The 12,890-nt window shown below is 38.5% G+C and overlaps 1 protein-coding gene across 7 annotated transcripts in view; it reads right to left on the reverse strand.

Annotated features, from left to right (window-relative positions):
* The window catches only part of rai14 (retinoic acid induced 14), a 182,086-nt gene that overhangs the window by 69,380 nt on the left and 99,816 nt on the right, over positions 1 to 12,890 (reverse strand). For all 7 annotated transcript variants that reach the window (XM_051929766.1, XM_051929760.1, XM_051929761.1 and 4 more), the window contains 2 exons: positions 3,331 to 3,419; positions 1,203 to 1,267 (listed from right to left, as the gene is read on the reverse strand). In XM_051929766.1, the coding sequence (XP_051785726.1) occupies positions 1,203 to 1,267; positions 3,331 to 3,419 (154 nt within the window). The remainder of the gene's footprint in view (positions 1 to 1,202; positions 1,268 to 3,330; positions 3,420 to 12,890) is intronic.

The raw sequence follows: 12,890 nt of genomic DNA on the forward strand, positions 1-12,890 counted from the left end.
AAGGGGAAGAAAATCTAAGATATGAGAATTACCTGACATAGAAGAGTTGAAGCACTAACAAGCCAAGAAATTACATTATTGGCAAGAATTGCTTCTTAATTAAGCAACCGGGTTAGAACAAAAACCTGCAGCCACTGCAGCCCTCTAGACCCCTGGCCTAGAATGTCCAAGGAGTGGCTTTCTTGCCCCCCTTATTTCCCTAAACAGTGCGAGTCCCAGGATTTATTTTTTCTGGAGTCTGCATAGATGAGAGAGATTTCTTTTTCTCTTCTCTGTAGCAAACTGCACTTAATATATTATAACATTCAATATATTAATACCAGGGATTTAATTTGTTGCCTAAAAATATGTCCGGAAACATGCTGAAGGAGAAGAAGGGAGCAAATATGCATTATGGTGAATTTATTTTCTTTAATTCAATATTTCTGTATAACATTTCGTATTAAAACATCAGCTGTGATGCATGATTGAACATTTAGCTATATGTGCAGCTTTGATCAAAGTTACACATGTAATCACCAAGATGGAAAGATGTGCCTGGTATTGGCACCAGCCAATGATTAGGTCCTGCTCTCTCAAGATACAGAACATGGGTAAGTAAACTTTGCAAAGCCAAACACATCCATCAGTGAAGGAGGGCTAAACTGAACAGAAAAACCCTGGTAACATAATGGACTTTTGCTCTAAAATCTCTGTAAGAAATAAAGAAATGCTCTATTTTTGTTGATATGGTTGAAAAAAAAAAAATTGTACTAAACTCACTAAGTTATCTGGCACTAACCAGGTGAAAAATTTGAAACATTAGAAAGTAAATAGAAATTAAATGTTAGCAATCTTTATTATCTTTACACTTAACTATTGTTAGCATTGGAGAGCTCCTTCATATATATTCTTAGTTTTTGATTCTGGGGCAGTGGGGGGGCACTGGGGCTCCCCAATAAATAACTCCAAAGACCATATGGTCCAAACCCTGGGAGGGTTAAGGCCATAACAAAATTAGTGTGGTAAAATCTTGAAAAAAGAAAAATAAATGTAATGGGAGGTATTTGAACCCAGATTTTTTTTGTTGAAAGGTAAGTGAGGCAACCATTACACCACAATCACAACCTCTGCAGTACTATTATACTACTTCTTGCCACTCAGTCTGTCATTTTAATGCTCCCACCATACCAAAATGAGAATTTAGCGTAAAATCCAATTACCTTTAATAACTTTTTGACACATTCCAGATGACTGTTTTTAGCAGCAAGGTGCAAAGCACTGCAACCTAAAATACACAAACAAACAGGTTAATTTAGTCTACATATACAGGTATTACCGTAGGCTAATTTAATTCTCACTTACTTGTCATGCGCTCTCATTTATAAAAGTACAAGTTACCAGGCTATTTTATCATAAATTCAATTTATGATCAGTTTCATTGAATGGCAATATAAAGTGACAAAACACCTTCTGATATGGCATAAACATCTTTTAACTGTAAAAAGGAAATACTGTGTTCCAATGCATGTCCTTTAAAACTGAAAAAATGTGATTGGATTAATACAGATACTTGGTCACATGAGAAAGTAAAGTCAGTCCAAAACTAAGTTCTTGTTCCTACACATAGCTTTTAAAACTTCTTCATAATAAAAAAAAAATATTTAAAAATCACACTTTTGCAACTGCTGAAAGCTCCATTTTAGTATAAATGTTTATAAATGCAGGAATTAAAGCAAAAAAAACATTTTTGTGGCCCGAACAAGATATAGGTACAGTGGAGAAGTTGTTAATTTTGGATTGGGGATTATTACAAAAACGAGAATAACAGAAACAACATGAACATGAATTTGTGCAACATGTGTATATTATATATCGTAAACAACAGACATATTTCAAGTGCTTCTTTTTCTTCTCACATTTCAATGAATGCATCCAATAAGTAGATATCAAGTGATTCCTTTGTTATTAGATGTAAATATTTAACTAGTGCAACAACTGAAATGAAAATAACACTTTACCAATGAATTTAGCATTAAAATGTATAATCAATTAACAATTATTAAGTGTATTTTTTCTTCAGAGATATATGTTGAGCATGTGAAACGCACTATATAAATCAAATTATTATTACTAATAAAAAAACATATGACAGTGTAACAACATAAATGAAAAGAACTGCAGCACAGATTGCTGCATCAAATAGAACTACAACATAAATCAGCATTCTTTAATTAAATCTTGAAAACACATTTCGTTTTTACAAGTCATTGAGTAGTTGAATACAGTCATATGAAAAAGTTTGGGAACACCTCTTAATTCTTTGGATTTTTGTTCATCATTGGCTGAGCTTTCAAAGTAGCAACTTCCTTTTAATATCTGACATGCCTTATGGAAACAGTAGTATTTCAGCAGTGACATTACATTTATTGGATTAACAGAAAATATGCATCATAACAAAATTAAACAGGTGCATTAATGTGGGCACCCCAACAGAGATATTCCATCAATACTTAGTTCAGCCTCCTTTTGCAAATATAACAGCCTCTAGACACCTCCTATAGGCGTCAACATCCACATGTTTGACATGTGGGAGGAAATGTGGAGTACTTAGATAAAAGCCACCAAACAGATAGGAGGGAAACAGAAAAACTGCACAGACAGTAACCAAGCTGGGATTTGAAACAACCAAGAACATTTCCTGCATTTAATATATACAAGTCACATAATATTCACAAACCTTCTTAATAAAATTCAGAGTCCACACTCTAACCCAGTGTGGTGAAAAGGAAGAAACAGCCTGGACCCACTCATTCACACTGAGATCATTTGGAATCACTAGTTAAGTTAATCTGTATGGCTTTGGGCACTGCAAGAGGAAACAATGGACCCAGAGGAAAACCCAAATAGACAGGGGGAGAAATCCACATGAACAACAACTAGAATCAGGTTTCAAACTCAGGACACTCGCTCCATAAGGTGGCATGGCTACTCACTTATCTGCCATGCTGACTATACAGATAACAACTAAAAACAAGCAAATGATACAGACAACCAACACAAAGAAGTGAGGTGAGCTTTTAATATGCTCCTGCCCAATGGTAGTTGTTTGTCTGCAAAGCAGCGTGGACTATGAATATAATACTCTACAAAATTTGTTGAAAGCTTACGTCTTTTGGTTGCACATTAAGAAATATATGTATAGAATACTCAACCATTTATAAGATATGTTAATAAGGCATAAGAGACACAGAGAGAACACAGACAGGCAATGACATAAGAAAATCTATTAAACAAACATGCAAAAGAATTAATACATAAACATTAGTAACATTTCAACAAAAATCATACCTGATGCATCCAGTATTGTCACATCCACTCCATGAGAAAGGAATATGCCTAGGCAATCTGTCTGGCCCTTTGCTGCAGCCAAGTGAAGACTTTAAAAAAAGAAACAAAAAGAATTTTAGAGAGGGATTGAAAAGTACTTTTACAATTACAAAACATTTAGTAAAAAGGCTTCAGTCCAACTCTACAGGTAATACCAGCTGTGTAGATATCATCTCTTCAAACCATAAAAGTTTATCTTGTGTTAACAGTTGTGTTTCCCAATACTCAACATTAATTGAAAGCTTTCAGTAGTTTATTAGTATTGAGAGAATATTTTCAACACAATCAGAGCTAATTGATCACTAAATCACAATTTTCCTGTCACTGGACTACTTAACTGAATCAAAGAAGTCAAGCTTTCAGACATTCTATTTGTTGATGAAGATTTCATTATATTGATTCAATTAGTAATTTGACATTTATGGTTTTTACTACTTATTTCAGTGCTATTTATTTATCTATCACAGAAGGACTGTCTAATCTGATTTGCTGTCCAATTTCAGAACAAACCTTTAATTAGGATATATCGTACTGGTGCACAATTAGCTAATCTTTGATTTCCTCAAATTAAATACATTTAGTCAACTAATATAATGATTTTTATATCACTGCAGACCTTTTAACACATAGCAGGCAGAATCTAAACATTAAAAGGACATGCATATATTTAAACTAATAATAAAGTCTTAAAGAAAAAGGTTTGGGGTATATCTGTCAAGAGTGTGTTGGGGGCTTCTTCAGCCTCCCCAGCCATGATTTAGGAGACAATTCTTAACTCCAATCTACATATCTGACTTTTTGGCTTTCCTTTCCTACATGACTATATCATGCCAGAGCTTTTTTTTTTTATTATTTTGAAGACCTGTACTTGTATTTATCAAGTGTCTCAGAATAGTAAAACGGTACTAACTGGCTCAAACATCTCAGAGTGATGCAAGTTTGGTCCTACTCTTAGGAGCACGAGTAAAAACATCTTACCAATTTTTCTAATTTAGTAAACTACTACTAACTTCATTAGGGTTTAGCAGATGTTGTGAAGTATCCTACCTTGTTAGGATTTGCCAGAAGATGGCATTAAAGCAGAGATTAACCTGTAAAAAACCTTGTGTTATGTCGTCAATCCATCTACACTGAGAAGGCATGCACTGTCAGCCTTTAATAATTCATTTAAAACCAGTTAATATGTGTTTAGCTTAGGTGACACAGTAGCACACACTGATTAGCACAGATCCAGTGTACTAGCTCCAAATCTAGCACCTGATTGTCTGCGTGGAATCTGCACATTCTTCCTGTGGTTTTCTGTGGGCCTGTTGATATTTCCATTATCATAATAGTTTAAATTACTGATGAAGTAAATGTTATTTAAAATATCACTGAAACTACTGCTGAAAACAGTAAGCTATAAGAAAAAAAATGACTAACTTACAAACTGCACAAAAGAACTAAATTACTTTAGTAACATTTATACGTATGTCTAATTGTGAGTCATTTTAAAGAAAGAATACTGCTTTCATATGATCTTAAGTCTCCACTCTGCAGAAGACCTGATAATTCAAGCACATTATTACGATTGCTCTTTTTGAAAGGAATCTGAACAAAAGGCATTTAAAGGTAAATGTCTATGGAAACCAGCAGAAAGAAGAAAAAATAGGCAGCAGAGGGCACATTGTTCATATGCTTAAAGAAGTAAAGATAAGGCAAAAATGAACACATAACACCATAAAGGAGCAGAAAATGTGAAACCTCAATAACTGACAGAATGCACAAAGAACGTGTAGTGGGTGGAGGAGTCCTGATAAGTCAAGTACATATAATATGCAGATGCATAACTGCAGAGAAAAGCTGCTTTTCTCCAGTTTTATATGCCATTGCATTAAACAAGTGAATTACCTTAAAATAGCACTAAATGTTTAATAAGAACTGAATAGAAGGGAGGACATTTAGAGTCAGGGATGAATTCCAGTGAGCTGTAAAGATCACCATATCTCAGATTTTAGACGTGGACCCAAAAATCAATGATTAAACAACAGCTATAAATGTATTAGCTTAGCTTACACATTTATGTGAAGAAGATAAATTACAGCAGGATACACCACCCAAAAGGAAAATGAAAAACAGAAATTTGCATTTTCTTCCTGGTCCATTGGCAGATAAAATACATCAAATCAATCCAGTGTTCCTGTTTTTAACTTGCTAAAAGAAGAACATCCTGAAGTACTACTGACCTCTGTCTCAACTTCTAAACAATGCAGCATTTTGTTTCATATGGCTGTAGCTATGAAGATGAGAAGTCGCTGCTTATGACTAAAATGACATTTCCTGTTTTAATACAGCTTTGTGTGGCTGATGGGACAACAATCAGGGATAAGAAAGTCTCAATATGCATTAAATGAGGAATAAAACCAAAGCAGTCTTGATTACTACTATTTGTACTAAAAGAAATGTAAACTGTAAATATTAGCTTATTGAAAATGTAAATTATGTACAGTGATGGACCGGAGTCTCTGTCATGGCTGATTCCTGCTGTAAGGATTGCTTCTTGTGAAAGAGAACTGGATCAGTAAAACAGAAAAATACTGTTTAGCTCTCAAAATTAATAAAAAGATACATTACCAATCATCATCATATTTAAATGTGACTAAGCCCAGTTTCTATACCGATTGCTCTTATTAGGCAGGCAGAGAGTCCAAGCATATCACACTGACAATGAGAATAGTGGCTCTGAGGCTAGGGATCTGCACTGGCAATCAGAAAGTTGCCGGTTCGAATCCCGTAAAATGCCAAAAAGGGTCTCTGATCTGTTGGGCCCTTAAGCAAGGCCCTTAACCTGCAATTGCAGAGAGCTTTTTTTTTTACCGTATTTATTTTTTTTTCCATCCATCCATCCATCCTCTTCCACTTATCCGAGATCGGGTCGCGGGGGCAGCAGCTTGAGCAGAGATGCCCAGACTTCCCTCTCCCCAGCCACTTCTTCTAGCTCTTCCGGGAGAATCCCAAGGCGTTCCCAGGCCAGCCGAGAGACATAGTCCCTCCAGCGTGTCCTGGGTCTTCCCCGGGGCCTCCTCCCGGTTAGACGTGCCCGGAACACCTCACCAGGGAGGCGTCCAGGAGGCATCCTGATCAGATGCCCAAGCCACCTCATCTGACTCCTCTCGATGCGGAGGAGCAGCGGCTCTACTCTGAGCCCCTCCCGGATGACTGAGCTTCTCACCCTATGTTTAAGGGAAAGCCCAGACACCCTGCGGAGGAAACTCATTTCAGCCGCTTGTATTCGCGATCTCGTTCTTTCGGTCACTACCCTTAGCTCATGACCATAGGTGAGGGTAGGAACATAGATCGAGCGGTAAATTGAGAGCTTCGCCTTGCGGCTCAGCTCCTTTTTCACCACGACAGACCGATGCAGAGCCCGCATTACTGCGGATGCCGCACCGATCCGCCTGTCAATCTCACGCTCCATTCTTCCCTCACTCGTGAAATAGACCCCGAGATACTTGAACTCCTCCACTTGGGGCAGGATCTCGCTACCAACCCTGAGAGGGCACTCCACCCTTTTCCGGCTGAGGACCATGGTCTCGGATTTGGAGGTGCTGATTCCCATCTCAGCCGCTTCACACTCGGCTGCAAACCGATCCAGAGAGAGCTGAAGATCACGGCCTGATGAAGCAAACAGGACAACATCATCTGCAAAAAGCAGTGACCCAATCCTGAGCCCACCAAACCGGACCCCCTCAACACCCTGGCTGCGCCTAGAAATTCTGTCCATAAAAGTTATGAACAGAATCGGTGACAAAGGGCAGCCCTGGCGGAGTCCAACTCTCACTGGAAACGGGTTCGACTTACTGCCAGCAATGCGGACCAAGCTCTGGCACCGATCATACTCCCGGAGCACCGCCCACAGGATTCCCCGAGGGACACGGTCGAATGCCTTTTCCAAGTCCACAAAACACATGTAGACTGGTTGGGCAAACTCCCATGCACCCTCTAGGAACCTGCTAAGGGTGTAGAGCTGGTCCACTGTTCCGCGACCAGGACGAAAACCACACTGTTCCTCCTGAATCCGAGGCTCCACTATCCGACGGACCCTCCTCTCCAGGACCCCCGAATAGACTTTTCCAGGGAGGCTGAGGAGTGTGATCCCTCTGTAGTTGGAACACACCTTCTGGTCCCCCTTCTTAAAGAGGGGGACCACCACCCCGGTCTGCCAATCCAGAGGCACTGTCCCTGATGTCCATGTGATGTTGCAGAGGCATGTCAACCAAGACAGTCCTACAACATCCAGAGCCTTGAGGAACTCCGGGCGTATCTCATCCACACCCGGGGGCCCTGCCACCAAGGAGTTTTTTGACCACCTCGGTGACCTCAGTCCCAGAGATGGGGGAGCCCACCTCTGAGTCCCCAGGCTCTGCTTCCACATTGGAAGGCATGCTAGTGGGATTGAGGAGGTCTTCGAAGTACTCCCCCCACCGACCCACAACGTCCCGAGTCGAGGTCAGAAGTGCACCATCACCACCATATACAGTGTTGACACTGCACTGCTTCCCCCTCCTGAGACGCCGGACGGTGGACCAGAATCTCCTCGAAGCTGTCCAAAAGTCTTTCTCCATGGCTCCATACCAGCACAGATCCTTAGCCTCAGAGCCACCACTCCACCCCATAAATATTAAAGTGCTATATAAATGCAAAGAATTATTATTATTATTATTAACTAAAATCAAATAAAAGACTGTCAAGAAGAAGGGGACAATCATGCATTCCTGTAAACACTGCAAACCCATTGAAAATGAAAATGAAAAAACCTGTAAACGTTACAATCTACCTCCAGTGTCACTGGGCAATATGTTTTGAGTGTACACCGAATTAAGATAATTTTGGACAGAAATCTTTGAATGCGTATCAGACAGCCTTGGTGCCACAATCACTCCTAACTCATTAAGAGTTGCGTTTGGTGGACTCCCAGACAGGCTCAAAGTGGAGAAGGACAAACAAATCATAATTGCCTTTACCTCACTCCTAGCATGATCAAATGGAAGAATCCCACCCCACCACTTTCAAGTCAGTGGGCAATGTTCTATACTATTTGAAATTGGAAAAAATCAAATTCTCACTCAGAGGATCTGTTCAAAACCTTTTTTAAAATATGGCAGGATCTAATCAATTAACATCTTAGAATAAGCTTCTATATCTGGGAAAAGGATACTCTTCCTTCCTTGCTGCTTTTAAAGACTGTCTTTCCTCTCTTTCTTTTGGGTGGGGGTTGAATTTTGGTTTTGGTTAGTTTGATTTGATTGAATGAATTGTTACTTGCTTTTAATTAAAATGGAAATAAAAAACACAAATACTACATAATATATGTGCACAATGTATCTGCTTTGGCAACAGTGTCGACTGACAATGTCTTAATGCCACTGTTGTTAGTCTTGAAGTATGCTTCAGTCTTAACTTCAGTAAGTTTGGATGAAGCCAAACCTATATTAGAAAAATATTTCTGCTTGTGCTCTTCCAAGTTGAGCCTAATCATGAACACTGCACAGGAAGACTAGTTTACATTTCAAGTAATGTAAAAGAGAATCACAAACAAGAAGGTGTCTGCTACTACTAGCTCTTCAGTAAAACATCCAACAATGTAGAGCTCTATATCAACACCAGCAGTAATAAACACAAGAAAGTCCTGGTATAAAGCACAGTCTGATGATGAGATTTTCTGTTGGTAGTGCACATATTACTTGGGAAAATAAATAGAAAAATGCTTTATTTGTTCAAATATCAAAATGAGGCTTTTTGCCTCAAAGAACAAGTGGAAGAGTTGTGTTACCCTGTATGTGAGTGTTGTTTGGTTGGTAGATGCATGATGAAAACAATGATTGATGTCCCCCTCCTAATCCGTCTCTTAGCCTGTCTTTGTACTATTAGAGCAAATTGATGCTTCCCACAGAAACATATGAAAATATAGAAATACCTGGAATTCAAACATAAGGCACCCTACCTAAGAAATAAATGGTCTAAGGATTATGCCACTGCCACAAGCTGAACTGTAGTAGGCCCGTTCTTTAACCTTGTGCTTAGGCACTCAGTGAGCCCATTGACAACTGGCCAGTTCCTTTCCATTTATCCACTGGAGGACACATTGTTACAAAGTGTGTAGATTTGTGACAGTTGGGGATCTTCATGAGAATGGGAAGCTAAAAGGCCATATCTCATTACATGACTTTTCCAGACTTCATTTACATAACCTCAGTGTGTCAGAGGCAGTAACCATGTGTTCTCATAACCGGCAGTTGAGTAGTGTGACATACCCAACAACTCATTCACACTATTCTGCGACTTGGCCTGTGTCACAGACTGGTGGGACTGTGTCACTGGGTATGTCACACAACTCGACAGAAGGTCACATGCCATCAGTCTTAGCGATCTGCGCTGTGTACATTATATATGGTAATCAATAAGTACTCACACAAAACTACAATGCATATAATGCAGCAGTAAGGAATAAGGAAAGTGGATGTCCTACACGTTGCAAACAGAAGAGGGGGTCATCTATATGTTGTTACATGTTTTACATGGCACAGCAAACTGGAAAAAAAGGTTGGAGACTGTGGCTGTACTAGCTGCACCTGTATAAACTTCACAGAGCCACTGGCTACATCCTGCAGCATTGAACTGGCCGTCAAAAAAAAAAGAGACAAGCTAACGAGTGTCAAACTCAGCTGAAAAGCTGGCACAGAGTCATGTCATTTGTCATGCCCTGTGACTTCTAGTCACACGCACTGACATACTTCAGTAATAAGATCAGCAACTGGATTTGTTAAGTTTGATATCCCCTGCAAATTGAAGACGTGTACTGTGACATTAGTTTAAGACACTGGCCTTGATGACCAGGCTGTTTATTGGCAACAAAAGACTCGGGACACCATTCCCATAGCAAAAGCAGTCAGAAACAGACTGAGGCTATAATCAGAAGGTGAGCTGGGATGAAGGCTTAAGTGGTAGGAGGAAAAAAGACATACATACAGACACACACTATATATGGGGGAATAGGAGGTAGAAACTAGTGCACTTTTTACAATACTGCCAAAAGCAAGCAGGGAAGATGCCCCATCATACAATAACAAGATCAAGAAGCAAGTCCAATAAGAATAAAGGGTGGCTGTTTTGCTTTTTCATTTAGTGCATTGTTCTATCCCTGTGTACACTGATCCACCTTGTTTTGTTTATTAAAGATGCTATATTCATTAGCATTTTGTCACCTTAGTGTTAGAGTGGGGAGGGCTGCTACAAGGGGCTCCAAATCTTTTACCCAAATTGTTAAATGAAGGGAGTGTCAGTTCAAAATGTGTAAAGATACTTGAAAGATCCATCTTAAAATAATAGAGCAACGATGGCAAGTCCAACAGCAATTAAGGAAAAAAATGATATTACACTGACAATAAAGCTCAGGAGGGTATCCCAAGTCTAATCTGATGACTTTTCAACAGCCTGTAAACTCATTTCATTCTTAAACAGTAAAATGCTGGGAAATAAAAATGAGAAACAGTTTTACAATATTTTTAAATAGCTGTCACACCACTAAACAGGTCTTCCAAGACAAGCAGACTACCATCAAGGCTTTCTTCCAAAACATTTCAAAATGCTGATACTGAAAAGGAGTTTAACTCTAATGCAAAAATGAAAAGGTCCTCAAAAACTACACTACTTAATTTCTCTCTGGTTTCTGAACTGTGTCACTCTTGTCAAAGACGAGCCAGAAAACTGGAGTAGAAAATGCAGTTCAGCTCAGTTTGCTATAGTATATACATCTGTTTAACAGTAACTTGGATGAGAGCACAGTGATAATGTGTGGTCCACTGAAGCCAAAATATCAAGCTCATAAATATGTGAAAGGATGTATAAGAATTTCCTCAGGTAAGATTTTTTTATAACAATATCCATATGCTGTTATGAATGTTTATGAGCTTTAAGTCACCTCTGATTAGTTTGCATTGGCCCATTTACACATGATGAAGTGAGCTATCGAGAACAAAAACCATAAGCACTTGTTTCTTTTAAAGAGAGTTCAGTTTTGAAAAATAGCCTGCAATAGTAGTTCAAAAAGAGGATTAAAAATACACTTTTTATTATTGTATTCAACTCGAGCACAGGGAACCACACCATAGTAGAAATCACAAGAAGCAGAATTCAATTAGACTTGGGGTAATGATTTGATTTATGTTCATCAAAGCTGAAATTTTAAAAAACAACCCACATTCCACTTCAACTCCAGCCACTCTTTCAGTTAATGAGTCTTTTGGCACAACTTTCTTGACTGAAGGATGTTGGTCATTTTTATTGCTTTGCAGAGCAGACAGCACATGAAATACAGAGAAGGTTAAGCACCCCATGATAAACCACACTGCTCTCCTAGTAGGATCAAGATTAGGGCTGCCACTATAAAGTACTTTGCCAATTAATTAATTGGTTGATTATTATTTTGATTAATCAAGGATTTCAAAAAATGTAATGCTGGCACAAAAGTTCATTTCATCCAACAATTTTCACAGTGGTATCCTTCAAAACAACAGTTTAAATCTCTAAAATTGCAATTTTAAGCAAAATGTATAGCAACAAATTTTGTTACAAACTTTAGGTTCTAGCTTAACATATTCAGGTATGTGATTGGCATCAACGGGAAAAAGATTGAAACCATTGTTAACTACGTGTCGACAAATGTTAGCTAGAGAGAGTACTTGATGTTAAAACGCGACATTGTGGCAAAGACAGAGAAACAGTAAACTGATCGTCTCAATATTTGAAACCTACTTTTTCTTTATAGTACCACTATATACCAAATATCAGCCATTGCTTTCATCAAAATAAATATTTTGTAAAAGAAGCTATTATAACTTGGATTCTGAACTGTCAGATAGCGATTTCGAGCTGCCAGAAAAAACCCAGAGAAGTAATATTGACAGTGCTGCTGGATTATTTGTATAAGTGTGACCGAACGAGAGAGGGATAACCGCTCTACTGCAAAGTATTTTCTGCTCAGGTGCTCCCATATCATGGTTGTGCTCCTATACAATGTGAGATCATTTCATATTTAAAAAATGCACATTAATTTCCTGAATTATATTATGAAAAGTACTTCCTAAGCCTTATTAATACTTATAATAGAATTTAATGCAGCACAAGTTTGCAGGAGGCCAGGGCTTATCAAAGAAACAAAAGACATAAGGTAGAAGCAAACCCTGTATACACAGACGCATATACTGTACTTGCATTCGTTAACATATGGACACACGTAGGTATGTAACAATGGAAGTCAAAAAAAAAAAATGCAGATGACTAATTTGAGCATCTATCTTTGAGTAATCATCTGGACTTCTGTAGTAAATGTTAACAATGAAAATGTATTAGAACCTGGAGTTAAAATGGGTCTGGAAATTTGAACAGCAGCCATCAAAAAGTAAAAGATGTAATATGAGACAGGAGGGAGGAGAGGTACAAGGGTCATCAAAAAAAGGAAAGTGAAAATGTTAAACGTGGCA

This window comes from Erpetoichthys calabaricus, chromosome 7 (assembly GCF_900747795.2).
Source record: "Erpetoichthys calabaricus chromosome 7, fErpCal1.3, whole genome shotgun sequence".
Lineage (NCBI taxonomy): Eukaryota > Metazoa > Chordata > Cladistia > Polypteriformes > Polypteridae > Erpetoichthys > Erpetoichthys calabaricus.